General features: G+C 35.1%; 1 protein-coding gene across 1 annotated transcript in view; it reads left to right on the top strand.

Moving 5' to 3' along the window:
* Positions 1-23,414, top strand: part of KHDRBS3 (KH RNA binding domain containing, signal transduction associated 3) — a 164,690-nt gene that overhangs the window by 68,671 nt on the left and 72,605 nt on the right. The window contains exons 3-5 of the mRNA XM_069465958.1: positions 974-1,090; positions 5,925-6,071; positions 17,130-17,269. Of these exons, the coding sequence (XP_069322059.1) occupies positions 974-1,090; positions 5,925-6,071; positions 17,130-17,269 (404 nt within the window). The remainder of the gene's footprint in view (positions 1-973; positions 1,091-5,924; positions 6,072-17,129; positions 17,270-23,414) is intronic.

The raw sequence follows: 23,414 nt of genomic DNA, 5'->3' as shown, positions 1-23,414 counted from the left end.
AGTTTCCTCCCTGCTGATTTTCTATTTGGGAGCAAGAAGTAGTCGTCGTGGTTTACCTTAATTATAGTAAGACTTTTAAACGTTGTGTGAAATTCCTAATAATAATTTTTTTTCATTCAAGATCTATTTATTGGGTGTCTATTATGTGCCAAGCATTGTTCTAAGTTATTTATTTATACTGACCCATTTAATCCTCAGAACAGCCCAATGAGGATAGGTCCTGTGGCCATTCCTATTTTACAGATGAGGAAACTGAGGTCCAGAGAGGTTACTTCCTAGGATTACTCAGCTGGTAACAGAAAAAAACAGGTTGTAAACCATGGTATTCTAACTACAGAGGACATATCCTTAAATAATTCCCTTCCAGCCTGCTTGTTAAATAAAAAATCCTAGGCATCTAGGTTAAATAAATTGTCCACATTCCCATCGCTAGTTATTTTGGAAGAGATAAATGATTTTGTTGTAAAGCTTCTGTCGGCCACTGAATGCTTAACTCATCTAGGCCAGTCCATTCACTGGTTGAATAACCAATTCTATGTGCCAACCAGGTGGAAGAACCCAGTTACTCTAAAATTACCAGTCTAGTGCGTATTATAGTAACCTAGTGTCATTCTTCCTCAGCTATATTCTAATACTAGAAGTATTGATGGTAGATATTTAATGTGTGTTGAAATTGTCAGGGTAGCAACCTAGGATTTCTGGGACATTAACTTTGTCCACAATTTGTGAAATATGGCCATTGCTGAAGTGATTGGTATAAAGAAATATAATATTTTTATAAATTTACAATTTTTAGCACCATTTTTTGTGGTTTGTGGGAAATATCACAGCGTGATACATGTAGTAGGAACCTAAATATTTGTCATTAATTAATGATGTGTAGCATACTACAGTGTCTCCTAATGTTCAAGATTAATAAATTACTTTCAGATATGAATGTTACAAATTTGGTTGGTCTGTTTATTTTTCCTAGTTCAACTTTGTGGGGAAACTTTTGGGTCCACGTGGCAATTCTCTGAAGCGTTTACAAGAAGAAACTTTGACAAAAATGTCCATCCTTGGAAAAGGTTCCATGAGAGACAAAGCAAAGGTAATATTCATTGTAGACAACGGCTATTTTTTTAGTCAAGTTATATTTTGTACTTTAATATTAGCCATTGTATTTACACATACATATATATATATATATATATATATAAGCTAACTAGGATCTCAAATGGAATTATATGAAAATGTTATATAAGGTAATATATAAGTGATACTTTTTAGAAAATTGAGTCACTCTGGCCAATTTCAGAATATGTGGTATCTTAATCCTGTATCTGTAACCTTTATGTTCATATGTAATGTAAAAACCTAATACTTACATTTTTGATTCTAGGAATACTATGTCAGCTTGTAGGAAGTATGGTAATATTAAAATTATGAAGAGAAATAAAATCTATCCATAGGCATGCCATCACTGTTTGCATTTTAGATTTGTTCTTTTGCTTTTTTTTTCTGTGCATATCTTTCATATAGTTGGGTTTATAATGTATACACTCTTATTTCTTCTTTTTGTCCTTTATTTGATATTATATACATTTTATTAAGTTTCTAAAATTGATTTTAAGTGTTTTAGTAATTTCTATTGTAACACAAACATAATGTATGTCACTTATGTTGTTCTCTAATGTCACTCTTTGTTCTCTCATTGTTGAAAGATTTTATTACTGACAACCTAATCCATATTCAGTGATCACATACCATGAAATGTTGAACAGTGATCATTTTAGACATGAAAGTTATTTAGACTAAATCCAGCCTTCTCACAGAAAAGCTATCTAAATAATAGCTTTTGTAATGAAAATAGCCACTATTTTGTTTATTCAACCACCACTGTGAGATGGGCATTGTGGGAAACATTTTATATGCAGTCTTTCATGTTATCTTTGGAAAAATGATGGAAGATAATATTTTCCTTATTTTACATGAGAGAAAACACATTCAGAGAACTTGGGTATATTATTTGTGTTAATTTGAGAAATTAATTTTATTGGGTTAACATAGCTAATAAAACCATGGTTTTTTGACACTAACATCTACTGCAACAGTGGAAAACATGGAATGTATCAGACTCACATGGGATACTGTTTAAAAGTACAGATTCCCATACCCCAAGTTGTTTAGGGTAGAACCACAAAATCAGTTTTCAGTAGGTGCTTGAAATGATTTTAATGCATGTCCAGGTTTTGTTAATTACTCAGTAAGTATTACTGTCTTAAATTATGTTACTTTAAATCCCTGACTGATCTAGTCTGACAGTAGGAGAAAGTGGAACCATATATTGGTTAGTTGGCATGAAATTATGTGTACTTTGTAGAATGCTCCACCCTTGCTTATATCTAAATTAATTCTCTAATAAGGCAGCCTGAAAATGGGCTACCATGATAGGAGCAATGAAACCCATGGGGAATTATCCATTGTCCTACTTACTTTGTCATTAAGGGAGTTCCTTGGTCAGAAGCAGTGTTTTATAGCATATGGTGGTAGTGATCAGGGCATCCACCAGTAGTTTTACAGATGGAAAGGAAGCAAGGAAGGCAAACCTTTATCTAGATTGTGTGCCCAAGTTAACAGCAAGTACCTGGCTATCCATATAATGAAAGTGATCCTCAGTATTATCAGCTTGCTGTCAGGGCTTGATGGTCCTTTCAGATCACACTGTCATATCAAGGGCTTGTGGTTGCTCTCTGCTGTTGGCATATTGGGCCCTCAGCAATGGCAGTAGGGAGTCATCCTTTGTGAGGGGAGTCAATGTTGTGAAGTAATGTATAACTTCTCTCCCTGTTACTATGAACACCTTAATTTATGAACACCTTGAGTAGCACTGAGGTGGGTGGGGAATGAGGCACTCTAACATGTGCTACAGTGGGTCCTCGTGACTACCTGCCTGAGTGCCTTCTCTGCATTTGCATAGGACACCCTATTTTTGTATACTTAGGCCTCTTTTCCAGACCACTTATCACCCATTCATTAATCCTCTCATTTCTATGTCTTTGACCACATGGATCAGTGAATCAATATAGGGATTCTGCAAGTGGCTGATTATTTATATTCCGTCAAGACACCCAGGAACTCTGGGGGATAGCATACATTGTGCCTTTACAATCCACTGAACTCATTGTCAATGTACTGGGACCAGAAGTCCATTTATTTCCTGATCCCATAAGCCCTACTGTGATCCATGGCCCTCAGTGGAGTTGCATTAGGTCAGAGTCAATTCAGTCAATTCTCAAACTGGCTGGGTATTTCTTTTCTTTAGTGTACAGTCACTCTAGAAAAAGGTCCTAGGTCATTGCTAGGAAGACTAGGAGGAAGTGTCACACACTAGGAGATGTTATAATTACTACATGCAAGCAGCCTTTACCACTGGATTTAATTTCTCTCTCTCATTCTCTACATCTCTGAGAAAGCAGAGATCTAATCATAGGCCAGGGTGTATTAAGGAGGGGTGGTAGTGAAGCATGAGAATTGTCATCTCCTTTCAAGGAACTACCTCAGCTGCTCAAATAGGCAGGGGAGGCCTCCTCAGACAGGCTTCTGCTTGTACGGAAGGCTGAGTGGGGTATTAGTATGTGGGTCCTCAGAGTTATTTGGATCCTTCTAAATGTTACCAGTTCAGTTCTCAGGTTTTCACCGTTATCCAGACATGGTCCTAAATCTCACATAAGAGATGGCTGGGCATCTTCATTGTCATTCAGCAGCACATAAACTTGAACTCTGCACCTGTCTGTTGGCTCCATCAGCCAGTGGCTATAAGCAGTAAAACCTTCTAGGATACATCTGGCTCTTTGAGCTTGAACTCATAACATAAAATGCTGAGTCTGCCATTTCCTTCTTTAGACTCTTGAATACAGTAAGAAACAGCCCATTTCGTTCCATTCCTCTTGCCCACCCCTCATACTGTGCTGTAAGTCTCTCACATGATCCATCAGTTATTCCTTCAAAAGCATTTTATTGTAGGTGACCACAGGTGACCATTTAAGAAGTTTGCTGCTTAAATGGATGCTACCAATATCCTATCTGCTCTATTATAATCAGATCCTCACTGCTTGAACCCATGAATATTGATTTCAGTTGATCCTTTTTACTGATTTAATTTTAGTTTATAGAAATTATTAGTTAATAATATGTTGGTTTCTAAAGAGATTCCCGTTAATTAGTATTAAGATCTTATCCTTTTAGATTCCCAGAGTTTTCACTATTTAAAGTCTAATGAGAATATAACTCTTTCTTCATTTATATGCTATATTGATGAAATTATGGGAGTCATTACTGATATGTATCAGCTAGTTATGTAAGATAATAATCATGATAGTGCTATGATCTGTTGAGCCTTTGGTTTGTGCCAAATGTCATGCTAGATGTTTTGCCCCCATTGTCTTTACTATAGAATAATTAATGCTACAGTTATGTAATAATAATCATTACTGTTTTCATCATTTATTGAATGCTTATTATGTGCAAGGCATAATTCTAAAGACTTTTTGTGTAACTCCTTTATTAATATAACAACCTTATGAAATAGGTACTATACTATTATTATCCCCGCTGAAAATCACCCCTTTAAAATGAGGATAATGTAACCTGCCCAAGGTCCTACAGTAAATGTTGGATTTGGGATTTGAATATAGAACTTCAAAGTCTGTGTTTTTCCCTAAACACTATTCTGCCTCTCATCATAAACCTCTGGTATAGTCTGGTGATAACTCCTCACTCTATGGAATTACATAATGATACAAAATCCTTCCAGTGTATACGCCTGTAGCATTAGCATTGTTGGCCTCTTGGATAATAGTGGAATTAAAAGATGGTGTTGCCAGGAACTACTGGCGTTATGTCTCTTACGGGATAGGTTTTTTGAAGGGGCCAGGAAGATTTTCTACCTTTTAGAAATCACTCTAGTTTCAAGTTCCTACTAATCTTAATCTGTCTGATTTTAATATTGGAAACAAAGACTAATGGCTGACCCAGATTCTCGAAATCTGGACCTATGATTGAATGTTAGGAAAAGGCAATAGAGCAAAATCAGTAGTCCCTTAAAAATCTTCCCCCCCTCCTCATTTCCCCCTGAATTTCTTTATGTAAACCAAAATATAAAAGTTTAAAAACCTTTATCATAATTATGTAAAATCATATAATAAACCCTTTCATTTATATTATTCAGTTTTAGTCTCAGCATATAGTGCCTGACATGTAGAAATGGTTTTTGAATGAATATGTGAATGAGCAAATAATTCATTCATAGAAATGAGTGAGTAATGTTTAATCACTCATTCAACAAATATTTGTTGAGCATCTGCTATATACGAAGCGCTTCTCTAGACATGAAGAATGCATCACCAAACAAGACAATCACACTTTCTGCTCCGTGCTGATCACCTTCCAGTGAGGGAAAATCGAAGATAGACAAGTAAAAATTAAGATATTTTAGGTATTTTGATAGTGATAAATGCTTTTTAATAGCATCACAGGCATATAGCATAGCCAGTGCATAAGCGAGCTTGGGAGCTTCGCCGGGTTGAGAAACACAGCAGAGGCCTGTGGAGCAGCTACAGAGAGTCAAACGCGGAGATGGGAAGACGAAGGTGCCAGAGCAGGCAGCAGTGGGCAGACTGTGGAGCTCCTTGTAGACCAGGGTCAGGAAAGGAGACGTTATTCCAGCACAGTAGGAAGCCTTTGGCATGTTTACAAATGCCTGGGGATGTCAGCATCAGATTTATAGCTTAAACCTTTTTTCTTAGGGTGGTGTTTGCTGTTGGGTGAACCTTCTACGATAACTACATGCCAAATAAGCTTTGGATAGTTTTTATTTTCTTTTTCTTTTCTTATAAAGATGCATTTTTAAATGTGATTTTTCTTTTCTTTTTTTTTTTTTTCAGGAAGAAGAGTTGAGGAAAAGTGGAGAAGCAAAGTACTTCCACCTCAATGATGATCTCCACGTTCTCATTGAAGTGTTTGCTCCACCCGCAGAAGCTTATGCTCGGATGGGACATGCTTTGGAAGAAATCAAAAAGTTCCTCATCCCTGTTAGTACAGTTTTTCTTGATAGTTAACTTGTACTTTAAAAGTCTTTTCTTTATTTTAATCCTTGATAATTGTTGTCAGTGATTGCTATTTGCATAGCTCCTTTATCTGTTAAAGCTCCGCGTACATCACCTCAAGTAAACCTCGTAAGTGTCCCTGTGACTTACTTGGCATTATTCCTAAATCTATGCGGTGTTGGAGTTTTAGAGAAATTAAATTTTACAGCTGAGGTGTCATGGCTAAAAGTCTTGCAGAGCACAATCACTAGTTCGGGTTTGGGACTTCAAGTCCTAAGATTTTATGTGACACAGAAAACACTTCACAGACCCATTGTTCTTCAACACAAACCCATTAGTGCCTTCCATGTGCTGAACATGGTGTTTGGTGTTGGGCATGCAGATGTGAATAAAAGTCCCTGCCCTCAAGGAATACGTAACTTAGAAGAAAGGAGGGACATCAGCAGATGATTTCAGTACGAAGTGATAAATATAATGAAAGACATAACCATAATAAACACAGAAGAGAGGGCTATTGCTAGCTAAGTATGTAACTAACATCTGACAGACAATTGATAGTCTGTTTTACCCCTCTCAGACACCTTGACGTTGATAAGAATGTGATAATTTAAAGGGAATACTGCTCTACCTCTGTTACAAAAGTTATTGTGATTTTTTTAAATTACAGACTCTTTTATGTGATTTGTATGTTCTTGATAAAAACGAAAGCATTCAGCACTTTGGCTCTGTAGACAATTTATTTTAGGGAAGCTGACACATCTGCCAAACTCTGGGATAAAACTGTGTCTTCATTGATCTTAGGTTGTTCTGGTAGATTGACTTACATACTGTAGCACATGTATTGTGATGATATTATCTTTCAGGAAAACAACTATTACATTTATTAGGGAAAGGCTATTTTAACTCAGGGTTACCTTCAAAAAGCTGGGACATGGAATTGCATTAAGTATTTAATAACCTGAGAGCTGAAAATGGTTAATATTTTCCTGTCATATTTCCAAACAAATATGACAGTCCATTTATTCATTTAGTTTAAAAACAAAACTTTTAAGAACTTACTATGTGATAGGTACATGTGAACTATAAAAGACAAGATCTCTGCCCTCAGGGAGTTTATAGTTTAATGGGAGAGTCAGATAATCAACCACATATTCATATAAATGACTACAAAATTACAACTATGGCAAGACCACAACTAAGGACAGGTTTATGTTCTAGTGGGCCTGCAGTGTGGACCAGCAGCGCTGATCTCCCCAGGTGGGACAGGTTCTATTTTCCAAAGATGGCTGCAGTGGCACCTTCTATCGCAGGACCTTTGCAGCCCTCCACCCAGAGGTAGAATCTAATTTCCCTCACCCTGAATCTGGGCTACCAAAAGAATCTTTGCCTAACCAAGGTCACAGATTTTCTGCTGTTTTCTTTTAAATGCTTTTTAGTATTCTCTCATTTAAGTCCCTAATCCATTTTGAGTTAATTTTTCTGTGAGGTGTGAGGTTAGGATCTAAATTTGTCTTTGTGTATATAGATACCCAGTTGTCCTAGTACCATATGTTGAAACAAGACAAACATTTCCTCATTGAGTTGCCTTAGTACCGTAGTCGAAAATTAACTGAACATGAATATAAGGGTTCATTTCTGGATTCTCACTTCTGTTGATTTATATGCCTGTCCTTAATGTCAGTCGTATAGTCTTTATTGCTTTAGCCTTTAAGTAAATTTGGAAATCCAGGTTGTGTAATTGCTCCAACTTTATTCTTTTTCAGAATTGTTTTTGCTAAACTGGCTTCTTTGCATTTCCATATGTATTTTAGGATCAGCTTGTTAATGTCTACCAAAAAAGCCTGCTAGGTTTTTGATAGATATTATATTGAATCTGTAGATCAATTTAGGGATAAATTTCATCTTAACAATTTTTAGTCTTCCAATCCATGAAGGTGAAATGTTTCTCCACTTTTTAAAAAAGACATTCTTTTATTTCTCTAAAAAGGATACAAGCCTTTTATTTCTTTTATAAAATGTATTACTAAATATTCTATGCTTTTCATGCTATTATGAATGGAATTGTTTTTAAATTTCATTTTCAGATGGTTATTAGTATATAGAAATGCAAATGATTTTTATATATTGATCTTTTACTTAAACTTATGACCTTGCTGAACATGTTTATTAGTTCTAGTGTGCTGTTTTTTAATGGAATCATTAGGATGATGTAATGGAATCCTAATTAGTGGATTATTAGGATATGATGACATTCAGGACCATGTCATCTGTGAATAGATGGTTTTACTTCTGCCTTTCCAATCTAGATGCCTTTAATCTTTTTATACTATGCTATTCTATTCTATTCTATTCTATTCTATTCCATTTTATTCCTTTCCATTCCATTCCTTATTACACTGACTAGAACCTCCAGTGCAGTATTTTTGCTGAAATTAGGAGGAAAGCATTCAGTCTTTCACCATTACTGTAGGTTTTTTATTGCTGCCATGTTGAAGTTCTCTTCTGTTTGTAGTTGGTGAGAGTTTGTATCATGAAAACATGGTATATGCATGGGTGCTGGATTTTGCCAAATACTGTTTTTGCCTGTTTTAGATGATCACGTGTTTTTTTTTTTTCTCCTTAATAATAGTGTATGACATTAGTTGATTTTCAGATGTGAAGCCAAATTTGAATTCTGAGGATAAATCTCACTTAGTCATGGTATATAATCTTGTTTATATGTTGCTGGATATGGTTTACTAATAGTTTGTTAAGGGTTTTTGCATCTATAATTGTGGGGGTATTGATTTACAGTACAATATTTTTAGAATCTTTTATATTAACCCACACATTTACTATTTCTAGTGTTCTTCCTTTCTTGTGGATAGAGTTGCCATACGTTATTATTTCTTTTTAGCCTGAAAGACTTCCTTTAGACTTTCTTGTAACGAATGAAGGTCTGCTAGCAAAAAACGTTTTATTTTTCTGGGAGTGTCTTTATTTCACCTACATTCTAAAGGATAGATTATATAATTCTTAGTTGACAATTTTTTGTGTTTTGTTCCTTTGTTTGTTTCCAGTACTTTGAATATGCCGCTGTCACCTTCTGGCCTCCATTATTTTTGATGACAGGAGAGTAATTAATCATTTTGTTGTTTTCCTGTACATGATCTGTTGTTTTTCTCTTGTTGCTGTCAAGACTTTCTCTGCCTTTGGTTTTCATCAATTTAGCTGTGATGTGGTTTTTTATTTTTATAGATTTATGGGGCACATGTGCAGATTTGTTATATGGCTATATTGTGTAGTGGTGAAGTCTGGGCATTTTGTGCAACCATCACCCAATTAGTGTGCATAGTACCAAATAGGTAATTTCTCATCCCGCCCTTCCCTCCCACATCCCCACCCTCTTGCCCTTCTGAGTCTCCAGTGTCTATTTATTCCACTTGCTATTTCCGTGTGTACTGATTATTTAGCTCCCACTTATAAGTGAGAATATGCTGCGATGTGTGTTTATCTTGTTGGCTAAGCTCTGAGCATCTATAGGTTTATGTTTTTCTTTAAATGTGGGAAGTTTTCAGTGATTCTTTACATTTTTCTGCCTTCCCTCCCCCCATTTCTGCTATGTGTGTTGGTATACATGCTGGCATCCCGGAGATGGCTGAGTATCACTTTTTTTTCATCCTTTATTCTCCAGGGTGCCTCAGACTGGACAATTTTAATTAAAATTATACCTATCTTCAAGTTCACTAATTCTTCTGCTACCTTACCTCTGCCGTTGACCTCCTCTAGTGAAGGAGAGGAGCAGGGCATTGCAGTTATTGTACTTTTTTTAATCTCTCTTTTTGCAGGTCCAACATCTGGGCCCTCTCCAAGATATTTTGTTTGTACTGCTTTTTTTATTTTCCTGAGTATATGTCACATTTTCCTATTTCTTTACATCTCTTAGTTTTTTGTTGAAAACTCTACATTTTAGATAACGTAACAAATCTGGAATCTGATGTACTTTCTTTACAAGGTGAGGGTGTTCCTTTCTTTCTTTCTTTCTTCTTCTTTTTTTTTTTTTTTTTTTGTCTTCTGTTTCTTTAATAATTTAGTTAGATTAGATCTGTGGAGTCTATCTCCCTCGTGGTTACAGCTAATAATATCTCTCTTTAATGTTTTTTCTTCTTTTATGTTTAAGCCTGGCCAGCTAGGGGTGTTCTCTGTGTCAGCATTGCTCACACACCTGTGTTAGTGAGGCTTCCGTCCTCCGCTGATGGGGCTGTGTGTGCATTGGGGACTGTGTCCAAAGGAGTCTGTTTTCACGTCTGTCCTGGCTTTTACTTTCCGCCCAGATTCCTGTGTCTCCTCTGCATGTGCCCAGACTTACCATCAGGAAAGGGAGGGTGCAGGGCCTTGGCACTTTCTGTTCTTCACTGTACTCGTGCATAGGCTTCCATTCAGCCAGAGGCATGTGGAGAGCTTACCGAGGCCCTCCATGGCTGTCTCGTTTCCGAACCCCTCTGTTAAATGTCTGGCTAGTCTGCTGGCCTGTTGCTTGCCCTCACCCAAGATGCAGTGTTAGGCTTTCTGATTCATGGGTCTTTCCTGTGCCTTTGCTGCCAGAATTGCTCTGTTTTGCAGTTGGGCGTGGAGTTTTCCACATTTTGTTCCAAATTAATCCAATCCCTTCCTGCAACAAAGCTTTGGGTTCTCATGGCTTTCCCTGCCCTAGTGAGAGTAGTGTACCAGGTGGGCTGGGGAGGAGGACTGGCAGCATCCCCAGGCACGAAGGTTACTGACTCTCACTTTTCTTAACAGAAATGTAGTAATTTTTCATGAATATATTTATTGTATTTTCAATTTGTTGTATATCTTTATTTAGTTTCCAGACTCCTAAAATGGTTGAACCATTTTGTCAATTTTGTTGTTGCTTTTTGTGGAGAGGCTTTGCTGAGTTCCTCACTTAGCTATACCAAAAGTCCCATGTCCTCTCAGTACCTTTTTTTTTTTTAACTTAAGTCATTTTGAACTTTTGTTTATATGAGCCTATGCATAGTTTCACTTCATTCTTTTTAATGCCTGCATAATATTTCATTATATGCATGTTCCAGAATTTATTTAATTGGTCCTTAAATAATGAACATCAAGGTTATTTCTTATAGATTATAATGCAAACAGTAGTCTCAGGATTAACTGTGGGCATAAATATTGACAAATATATCTGAAGAGTAAATTTCTAGCAGAGGATCCACTGAATTTTAATATGTTACTTTTAATGATTTCATTTAATTTTTTTCCCATTCTCCAGGCTAGCGTATATTTAAATAGTTTCTAAACTCACTGGATAGGAAAGTAGTACTTACACATATTTAATTAGAATTCTAATTGCCTTTCTAACCCTTCACAATTAGTAATGGTGTTAATATTAATGTTGAAATAGTTTTACTTTCAGATGGGGAGTTAAAATGAAATTCAAAATGTAAAATAATAAAAATAGATCTGTAAGCTATCACCAGTGATTGGTTTCTCTATTGATTTAAAAGCATTATTTCAATGACCAAGAAAATTGTAACTATAATGATTATATCAATATTATCCATCTGATATTAGAAGAAACAGTCACCTAAAATTTTTAAAAATTGTGTAAAATGACTTAGCTGCTAAGTTCAGTTGGTTAAATTTACGTTTATCCTCAGATGTGATTGATTCAAATTCTGTATTTTTTTCTACTACACTGTGTTTCTATTTTAAGATACAGTTTTGTAAAGATGATATTTTAAATGGACTTTATAGTTTTTGTGATACTGTTATAATCATCTAATCTTATTTAGAGCAATGCTTTTTTTAAAAAAATGTTTTTTAATCGTGTTCTGAATAGGGCCTCAGCCATGTTCTTTTTCACTGAATCTATTTTTGACCACATACAATTTAGTATCACACCTCCTAGAACTTTCCAGTGGGGCAATATTTAGCATTTATGTAACACACTTTATTTAGAGCTGTACAAATCATTCACTTAGAATCTGCTTCACAAATCATTTATTAATCTTCATGCATTTTTAGTAGAGTGGTTGAGGACATATTAATAAGGTTGTTTTAGAGAGGTTGAAATAACAATAGAAAGATTCAAATGGCTCCTCTGAGGTCACAGTACCCCAAATAAGTCAGGGAAAGAATCTATATTTACAATAAAGTGTTAACCCAATCCTAGCCTTTCCTGTAATCACAGTGACTTGCATTGGTCATCGTTTGTCTTCCCTTCTACTCTGCAAGTGTTAGCTGATTATGATTTCAGCTTCCTTTTTAATTGTTGTTGATACTATTTTTTTACAATTCCACAATGCTTTCTACTACAAATTTCAAGTCATTTTTTGTAGTCTGCTTTTGAAAAGAGACAGTATTTTTCAATAAAATCTCTAAATTATGCTTTCATATTTTTAATTGTAAATTATGAATAATTCAGAGAACTGTCTCCTGATTCTTCTGTTCACACTCAAATATGCTCATGTTTCTTCTGTCTTAAAATTCTCCTTTCCTCCCTTCAAACTATGACACTTTCTCTCCCTTCTTTGTAGCCATACAGCAGGAAGAAGCATCCTGCCTTTACTGTGTCTATGACTCACTGCCATTTACTCTTCTTCCCACTGAAATGGATTCCAGCTCCACCCTTCACCAAAAATAGGGTTCCTGAAGTCAGTAGTGGTTTTGTTGTTAGTGAATCCCAGGGAATTAGGACTTGGCTATTTGACAGAATGTGAATACAACACTGACTTCCTGTGGCTTTTATAATACAATTTTCTTCTTACCTTTCTCAGTTTCTTGCCACACCTTTCAGTCTGCTTTGTGAAGATTTGCTCCTTATGTTTTCATTTAAGAGTTTTATAGTTTTAGCTATTGCATTTAGGTCTCTGATTTATTTTCATCTAATTTTTGTATATGGAATGAAGTAGGGGGGTCCCACTCTATTTATTCATTTGTTCATTCATTTATTAGTTTATTTACATTTATATGATTATCCAGTTGTTGTAGTACCAGTTGTAAAAGAAACTACTTAAAATCAGTTGACCGTAACTTATGCCTGAGCTCTGACTTCCATTTCACTGATATTTATGTCTAACCCTTATGCCATTGCCACACAGTGTTGATTATTATAGCTTCCTAGTAAGTTTTGAAATGGGAACATGCCATTCCTCCAGTTTTGTTTTTCTTAAAGACGGTTGTGGCTATTATGGGTCCATTGCATTTCCATATGAATCTTAGAATCAGCATGTCCATTTTCTGTAAAGAAGCCGGCTGGGATCTTGGTTGAAATTTCCTTGACTCTGTAGATAGTTTGGAGAGTATCACTGTCTTAACAATATTAAGTTAAGTCCTCCTGTCTGTAAAAATTGGGTATCTTTCCATTTACTTAGATCTTTTAAAATTTCTTTCAACAATGTTTTGTAGTTTTCAGTTTATAAATCTTACTTTTACTTTGTTAATTTATTCCTAAGTATGCTATTCTTAATGCTGATGTACATGAAACTGATTTTTAGTTTCATATTTGGGTTGTTCATTGCTGGTGTAAAGAAATAGAACTGATTTTTCTATATTGGTCTTGTATCCTGCAACCTTGCTAAACTCACTTATTAGCTCAATTTTTTTTTTTTTTTTTGTGGATTCTTTAGGATTTTGTGTATACAAGTTTATGCCACCTGTGAACAGAGATTGTTTTAGTTCTTCCTTTGCTGTCTGGATGCCATTTTTCCTTTTTGTTACATAATTGTCCTGGCTAGAACTTTAAGTGCAATGTTAAATAGAAGTGGTGAGAATAGACATCTTTGTCTTGTCTTAGGATGACACTTTCAGTGTTTCACCATTAAATTTAATGTTAGCTGTGGGTTTTCGTAGGTGGTTGAGTGTTTTTGTCATTAAAGTATGTTGGATTCTTCTGTCAAATGTTTTCTTTCTGTCTGTGGAAATGATCATGTGTTTTTTGTCCTTTATCTTATTATTATATTACATTAATTGATTTTCAGATGTTAAACCAAACTTGTAATCATGTAGTAAATTCACCTTGGTTCTTGTGTGTAAATTATGCTGCTGCATTTGGTTTCTTAATTTTTCCTTATTTGACAGCTTTAACATTTGTACTGATAAGGATATTTGTGTGTAGTTTTCTTTTCTTGTCATGTCTTTGGTTTTTGTATCAGGGCAATACCGGTCTCATTGAATGAGTTAGGAAGTGTTCCTTTCTATTCAATTTTTGAAGAATATGTAAAAGATTAGCATCGCTATTTCACTAACAGTTTGTTAGAATTCACCATTGAAATCATGTGGGCATAGGCTTTTCTTTGAAGAAAACATTTTGAGTACTAATTTTGTATTTTTTCTTGTTAAAGAATAAACTGTTTTTCTACACACAACACTTCTGACACCAAATGTGTGTGTGTGTTTTTCCCCACACCGCCAATTCTTTAATTCTCCAGACAGCACCTCAGTGTCCTACAGTGTCTTCCAATTCTGACGTTATCTGGAATTAGCGTCAGACCTCACAGGTTAAGGACTCAGTCCCTCAGGACTGTCCCACTTCAGGTGCCTTGAGTCCCAGGCCTTTCTGTACTTCTGACCAACCTGACTACATAAGGATAGTTCCCACAAACCTCTCCTTGGGTTTGATCATTCACTTCCTATTATTGGTTTATTATAAAGGCCATTATTATATAAAGGTACAAATGAGCAGCCAGATGAAGAGATACACAGGACAATGTGTGAAGGTCTGGAGTGCCGGAGCTTCTATCCTTGTGGAGCTGGGGATGCACCACCGTCCTGGCACCTGGGTTCCTCAATCTGGGAGCTCTTTAGACCCCATCATTTAAGGTTTTTATGGAGGCTTCATTATTTAGGCATGGTGGATTGCATCATAGGCCATTGGTGATTGCATCAATCTCTAATCCCTTTCCCCTCCCTAGAGGTTACAGCTGAAACTTCCAACCCCTCTAATCTTTCCTTGCTTTTTCTGGCAGCCAGCCCCCATCCTCCAAGAGTTACCTCATTAACATAAACTCTGGTGTAATTGAAAGGGGCTTCCTCTCTCTATTAACTCACCAGATTCCAAGAGGTTGTGGATCTGTGTGAAGGGAACCTGGGGCAGAAACCAAATATATACTTCCTCTTATATCACACATTATCTGTTCAGATTTTCTATTTCTTCTTGAGTCAGTTTGGTAGCTTTTGTCTTTCTAGGAATTTATCCATGTCATCTAAGTTATCTAATTTTTTGGCATATGGGTGTTTACCATATTCTTTTACAATCTTTTCTTTTCTGGAAATTCCAGGTGGTATCCCATTTTTGTTCCTGATTTTAATAACCTGAGTCTTCTTTCTTATTCTTCTTTTGAACAAGCAACTTTTGATTTTGTTGCTTGTTCTCTATTATTTTCTATTTTATTTATTTCTGCTCTTTTGTTATTTTTTCCTCCTACTTTGACTTTGGTTTTTCTTTTCTATTTCTAAATGTGAAAGTTTAGGTTATTGATTTGAAATCTTTTATTTTTTAAATATAGGAACTTAAAGGTATAAATTTTCCTCTGAGCACTGTCTTGGATTCATTCTATAATTTTGATGTGGTGTATTTTTATTTTCATTCATCTCAGAGTATTTTTAAATTTTCCTTGAGGTTCCTGTTTTGATCTAACGGTTATGTTCATTATGTTGTTCATTTTTAACATATTTGTGAATTTCATAAATTTCTTTTTTAATAGGCTTCTAATTTAGTTCATTGTGATGTGAAAATGCACTTTATTTGATTTCAGTCCTTTTATTGAGGCTTGTGCAATGCCTGTTATATAGTCCATTCTTGAAAATGTTTCATGTGTACTTGAGAAGCATGTATGTTTTGAGGTGTTTTGATCCCTGCTTTCAGTCTTGTGTTGTCTATATTTAATAATGCTAGAATGATTTTTTTCAGAAGATAAACCTAAATATGCAACTCACCTTAAAATCATGCAAGGCTTCTCAGAACCCTTAATTTTAAATATTTCAGGTTATCTTGAAAATAACCTAAGGCTTTGTGTGATTTGGCCTCTGCTTTCTCTTCCACTTTAAGCCCCTGTCCCCACCCCCAATTGTTTTTACAGTTCAGCCATATAGAACTTCCTTTGGTTCCCTGTACTCAACATTACTTTGGGTTTTCAAAGATGTATTTCTTTCTGTGTGGAATATACTGCTGCCCCTCTTCTAGTAATTATTTTTTAATAGTTCTCATTCATCCTTAAATGACACTGTGTACAGAACCCACTCTTACTACTGACAGCTGAGTTAGATGACTTTCCTTTTTGATCCTTTAGACCTGAACTTTCTTTTTATTGTAGAGCAGATCACACTTGTATTTATTTATTCCATATCTTTGTTGATGATTATTGAATGGAGTTGAGGGTAGATAGGAAGAGGGAGGCATCAGGAATGACTCCCAAAGTTTCTGAGTTGGGTATTTGGACAGTCATGTAAGATGAAGGAATAGGAGGAAGTTTTCAGGAATAAGATTATATATTCAATTTTGGAAATGTTGAATTTCATAACTTGTACGATATACAAATGGAAATGTACAAAAAGAATGTATAAATGTGGTTCTTAGTTTTAGGAAAGCTATCCTGTTGTATGTAAGTCCTCCTCTTTTGCTAGATCTAGGTCCTTGGCTTCTGGGGCCATGGCTGACTCCTCTTTGTCTTTCTGTTAGGTGGCACATCAGAGGTGCTCAATAACTGCTAGTTGAATTGAGTTGTAAATAACAATGCCCACATATCAGTGATATGGTCTTTTAATTTTTTTTATAAATGTTTCACTTGGAAAGTATGCCCAGGGAAAGGAGTTAATGGCTGATTATAGAAAATTTTAGCTTGGGGAAAAATACTGTCGTTTTCTTTTTTCACTTTTTACAAAAATTCACTGACACATTTTTAATTTGAGAAACTCATATCTTGTTTTGTGAATTGAACTATTTTCCTAACCCTTTTTTCTATTAAAAATTATTAGCTTTTTATTCAAAATATTTTTATATTTCTAATATGACGCAAATTATGCTATCTTCTGTCTTTTGTGTAGGACTATAATGATGAGATTAGGCAAGCACAGCTTCAAGAATTAACATATTTAAATGGTGGTTCAGAAAATGCAGATGTTCCAGTGGTTCGAGGAAAACCTACCTTGCGTACAAGAGGTGTACCAACCCCAACAATAACCAGGTAGGTGTAATTAATTGACTTACTTTTTTTGTAGTTTAGACTACCTTGACAACAGTTTTAATGTTTCCTTTATTAATAGCCAGAAACAGCTCTAGCAACATATCTGTACAAGCCTATATTCAGCCAAGCGTGTTGGTACGCACCTGTAGTCTCAGCTGTTTGGGAGGCTGAGGCAGGTGGATTGCTTGAAGCCAGGAGTCTGAGAACACAGAGTGCTGTGATGGCCCCTGTGAATAGCTGCTGCACTGCAGCCTGGGCAACATATTGAGACCCTGTTTCTAAAAACATATATTTTAGCATTAATTTTTTTATAGCATTAATTTTTTAATTTGTTAAAATAAGACTTTTTTAAATGTAAGTAATAACATTGATATGCAGATTGGAAAAATGGTCTCCTGTGTTTTCCCACTGAGCTTCAGGCTAGTTTCTGGCCACACTACCATTGCTAAGCACAGTGTCAGGCACCAAGAGTGTGTCCCAATGCCTGTTACCATTTTAGTCCCTGTAAATGCTCTATGGTATCTAAAATTCCTGAGCTGGGCCAGGGACACAGAATTTTTATTAAGTCATTGGAAAGAAGTAATACAATTTTTTTCAATTAACCTAGTGACCATATAGATTTTTTTTTAGATAGAATTTATATTGAAATAATTTAAAATAGCATTCTTGTGTATCTCCAACTTCATATGAGAAAACCAAAAGTCACTTACTAACTGAATATTACTGATCAGAGCAGTGTCACAGCAGTTATAAATGGTACTGCCATGTAAAATAAACATAGGTCTGGGTGTGGTACAGGCAGATTTTCTCTGTTAAAAGAGACCTAATACTAATAGAGTAGCTGTTGATGATTTCAACATCATCATATTGTAAGTGGTAAATCTCTTTCATTTCCATTTCTTCTTCCATTAAATTTAGTTGCAATCATAAGAAGTTACTTACCTGCTATATTGATATCCTGTGGCTGCTATGACAAATTACCACAAATTTAGCAGCTGAAAACTGTAGAAGTTTATTCTCTTGTAGTTACAGAGGCCGTATGTCCAAAATCATTATCACTAATCCAAAGTCAGGGTGTTGGGAGGGCCACACTCCCTATGGAGGCTCTAGGGAAGAATCCTTCCCCTGTCCCTTCCAGTTTCTGGTGACTACCAGTATTCCTTGACTTGTGGCCACGTCGCTCTGATCTGTGCCCCCATCTTCACACTCCCATCTCCTCTTCTCTCTCTCTAATCTCTCTCTGCCTCCCCTTTTACAAGGATACATGTGGTTATATTTAGGGCCCACCTCAGTGACCCAGGGTAGTCTTTCCATATCAGGATCCTTTTTCACATCTGCAAAAGTCTTTTTTCTAAGTCAGGTAACATGTACAGGTTCCTGGGATTAGGACAGTATAATTTTGAGAGTCCTAATATTATTCCTCATACCACATTTGCCATGTTACTTTTATCTTTATTGTGATGATGGGAGCTAGTACATTTTACCAAAATATACCAAATAGAACAAAAATATATTTTAAAAACTTTTTTGAAAGTCTTCAAACTCATCCTAGCCCTACATTACCAGTTTATATTTGTTTGTTAGTTTGTACATGTATGCAGCAAATAGTATGTGTTCATAATATGTGCTTTATTGATGCCATAGCAGATACACACCTTCCAAACAAGGAATATTTCCTTTCAACTGATATGTATTTTTTTTTCCTAACAGCTACAAAGTTGTTAGGAAATACATATATAAGTTGTTTGGGCCTCATAATTCAATTACCAGAATTGTTACTTATTTTTTTGGCCTGAGGTAAATATCATGAAAGAAATTACTGAGATACTAAGGATATTGTGAACTGAGAAAGTTTGGGAAACTATCCTATGTTATTTCCCTGTAGGCCTCTGAGGCTCTGTTCATTTTTTGTCATCCGTTTTCTCTGTTTTCCAAACCAGTCTGTCTTGAGCTTCCTCTTTCATTTGTATTTTCTATACTGTGATTAAGCCTATCCAGTGATATTTTTATTTCAGATACTGTATTTTTTCAGTTGTCAAATTTTCATTTGATTTTTAATAATTTTTATTTCTCTGCTGAGATTTCTTTTTGCTCATTGCTATCCTATTTTCTTTTATTCATTATAAATTTCTTGAAAGCTGTGTTTAATTTGTTGTCTGCTGTTTAATATGGTTTATTTTGGAATAAATGTTATTCTGTGAAAACTGGAATTTGTTATATTCCTCCCAAGAGTGTTGATTCTTTTTTATTTTTTAAAACTGTTTGTTTTAATAGATGGCTTGACTGGATTCAAACTGGAAACTGTATTTCTTGGTAAGCAGCTCAAATCTCATTTGAAATCATTCATCCTTTTCAGGGATGTTTGCAATCTGCCCTATGCATTTATGGTTCAGTGGTCACCAGAGATTTGGCCAGAGTTCATACACAGAATTTGTGGCTCTGGTTCTATTCTTTCTGCAGTTCCTCCCTCACTTTCCAGCAGCTGTGGTTGCTACAAATTTTGACCTGTGATTCTTCTGGCCACAAAAACCATGGGTCTTCGATCAGAGTTATAGCCTCTCTGTGTGCCTCCTGTAGCCTGTCCTCATGCTAAAGCCATAAGAAGGCACCTCATCCAGCTACCTTTTTCCAAGTGTCAGTAGTATTCCAGAATCTGCCTGCTTCTAATCATTATTTAGTACCTTCAAGTGATTTTTTTTTGTATTAATATTTTAGCCAAAGTTTAGAGTTATCTCTCCAAGGGTTAGTTTGATTGGAGCTTACATTACTAAACTAGAAGTGGAATATTGTGGCTATTTTTTTGAGAACACACGTGTGCCAGAAATTTCATATCTGTGCCTCAGAACAACTGTAGATAAACTATAATTATCCCCATTTTATAAATGATGAAAGTAAGACTAGAAATATGGCAGTTATACATCTTCTTGAAGTATTATGCAGTTAGTTGGTGGAGTCAAGATTAGTATCTACCTGCCTTAATCTAAAGTTCATGCTCTTCTATCCCTTGTTACCTCTATGTTTTTATATTTGAAAAATAATACTTCAAATGTTTTCTGAAATCAGTAAATTTATTATAAGCATTTTCTCTGAATATAAATGTAATATTAAAACTGAAGTCCTTCTGAAATTATTTATATATAGAAATGTTAAAATAAACTAAAGACAAAGTATTATAATGTCTTCATCATTCAAACACTGTAAATTCAAATCTCCCAAGAATGTAAAGCTAGAAATAGTAGAGGATGAAATAGAACAGTTGATGAAAGAAATGCCAAGATAGGGAGGAATGAAAAACAAAACCTTTATTATTAAAGTTATATTTTAAGTTTTAATCTTAGTATATCATCAATTGGTAGTCCTAATCCAAACACACATAATACAAAGCCAATACTTTGGCTAGTAGAGTAATAAACAATTTAATAGAAGGAACAATCAGATTTGTGCTAAAGAAAGCAGCACAGATCTTTTAAATGGACCCTGAGTGGTGGTAATCTTCATTGACTGACTGCATAATTACTTCTAAATGCCTCTGAATTAACTGCCTGCATATTAACTCCTTTGGACGCACCTGTAGTAGTTAGTTGACTGTAGTTGGAGTTGACCATTTGTGAGGTTGATAAGGAGCTGTGTTACGTGCTGTGCCAAAGAGCTTTTAAGCTATTCCCCTGTAATTATTACAGTATTGCTAAAAGTGGTCCGGTACAGAAGAGTCTGGATGCAAATGAATAAAACTCCATCCTAGCTATAAAGAAAGAATAAAGAGGTTCTCAGATGTTAAAAACATGTCAATTCATACCTTTGTAAGCACTTCCTGGAGGTCTCAGAAGAGGGATTGTATTAGACCATTTTACATTAGTTAAGTCTATTTCCCCTCTATTGAGTTCTTGAGATACACTTTTACCAAAGGCATGTAATAACTCTAGTTTGGGTACTGCACTATTTTTCTGAGCATCTAGCACCCTGTGCTAAACTCTGCTGTTACTAGGACCATGTGGCAATGTAGTTACTAAATTTGTTTTATCTCCAGACTAGATTGGGCTCATAGTAAAGAGATGTGCCTTTTGCTTTTTGTACCTGGGTCTAAGCACAGTCTTAAAACAGGGTGTGTTCAATAAGTAATCACTGAAGTAATAAATGAATGGAGGTCAGGTTTTTAAAAATCTGAGAAATTGCTAATTGCTCCTATAATGGGAATACATTTACCACCACCCAACACTACAAATTATATGTATCATATGATGTTTTCATCACTCATAACAGTAATGGCAAAGTACTTCAAATTTAGCATTGAACTGAATGAATATTGGCCAGTTTAATTTGCATGCCCACTGACTGCTGAAATTAAAAGTTTCTATTTTTTATGCATTTATTTTAATTGACAGATGACAACTTGTATATATTACTGGTATACAATGTGATGTTTTGATATATTTTTGCATAGTAGAACGATTAAATCAAACAGATTAACATATCTATCAGCTCACTTAATTATAATTTTTCTTCTTTTTATTTTTCATTGAGATATTATATAGATATATATAATTTACCATCTTTATCATTTTTAAGTGTACAGTTCAGTTGTAAATACATTTGTATTCTTTTTTTTTTTTTCTTCTTCATCTCTCAACCCCCTTCCCAGCCTCTGGTAACCACTAGTCTTTTCTCTCTCTTTATGAGATCCATTTTTATTACCTCCCACATGAGTAAGAACATGTGATATTTGTCTTTCTGTGTTTGGTTTATTTCAGTTAACATAATAGCCTCTAGTTCCATGAATGTTGCTACAAACAACAGAATTTCATTCTTTTTTATGGCTTAATAATGTTAGATTTTATATGGAATATTTTCATTTATCCATTTTCTTTACCCGTTCATCCATTGATGGCCACTCAGTTTGATTCCATATTTTGACTATTGTGAATAGTGCTGAAATAAACATGGGAGTACAGATATCTCTTTGATATATTAATTTCCTTTCTTGTGGATATATGCCCAGTAGTGGAATTGCTCAATCATATGGTGGTCCTATTTTTAGATCTCTAGAACTTTGGTTAAATTGGTTCCTAGCTATTTCATATTTTTTGTAGCTCTTTTAAATGGTATTGCATTCTTGATTTCTTTTTTAGATTGTTTACTATTGGTATATATAAATGCTACTTATTTTTGTATGTTGATTTTGTATCCTGCAACTTTACTGAATTCATTTATCAGTTCTAACAGTTTTTTGGTGATCTTTAGATCTGTTTTTGCCCCTGAAGGATATCTCATAGAAAAGAGCTTTAGAATTAGGTAAATCTGAATTCAAATGTCACTGAGACTCCTGACTATTTAAGTGGCACAGGAGAGCAACTTCACTTCTCTACACTTTAGTCAAAGGGGGACAGCACTGCCAATATTACACGTTTCTCCTGAGAAGTAAATGGCTATGAAATATGATCACCATCCCACTTGCCACACACGCAGCCACCCAGAAAAGCTGCTTCCTATCTTTTCCATTTCTCTCATCTAACATTGAATTTAAAGAATACTAAAATATTTTAATTTATGCTGTCTTGATTCTTGCCATTATATGCTTTTAGGAACTATTTCAAAGCCTAAAATCATAACACCTTTGTACCGTAAATACTATATGGATAGAAGGCTGCTAAAATTGAGTTTGTTCTTTAAAAAATGGGTAACTCACTGGTTCTCAGGTTTTGGGAACCTGTGGGGCTTTTTCAAAAAATAAATATCAAGAGCCTCACTTCCAGAGATATGTATTCTTTCACCTTCTTCTCCCCTAAAGTTTTATTAAATTACTGAATAAAAATGCTTTAAAATTTATAAAGTATTAAAATTTATTAAATTAGTAATTTAGAGATGTTTTTTCCTGGAAGATAAAAAATGATAAGATTAAGATAAACAGAAACATCAGAGGAAGACAACACTATAAAAGGCTGCTAGGGAGATAAGAGTGTTCCCAAGGGACCCTAAAGAAATTCTGAGCTAACGAAATAAATATGGGGGGAAATTAAGAATGACAATAAAACAAATATGCATGGATGCCATGGTCCAAATGTAAAGGTTTGGAAGAATTAGTGAAAGTAATGAACATGTTCTCTGAAACAGTAAATGGAAATGATTCAGGAGGTTGAAGAGAACTTGA

This window comes from Eulemur rufifrons, chromosome 3, assembly GCF_041146395.1.
Source record: "Eulemur rufifrons isolate Redbay chromosome 3, OSU_ERuf_1, whole genome shotgun sequence".
NCBI classification, from domain to species: domain Eukaryota; kingdom Metazoa; phylum Chordata; class Mammalia; order Primates; family Lemuridae; genus Eulemur; species Eulemur rufifrons.
The sequence above is the reverse complement of the archived record's forward strand: the minus strand, read 5'-3'. Positions and strand labels throughout refer to the sequence as shown.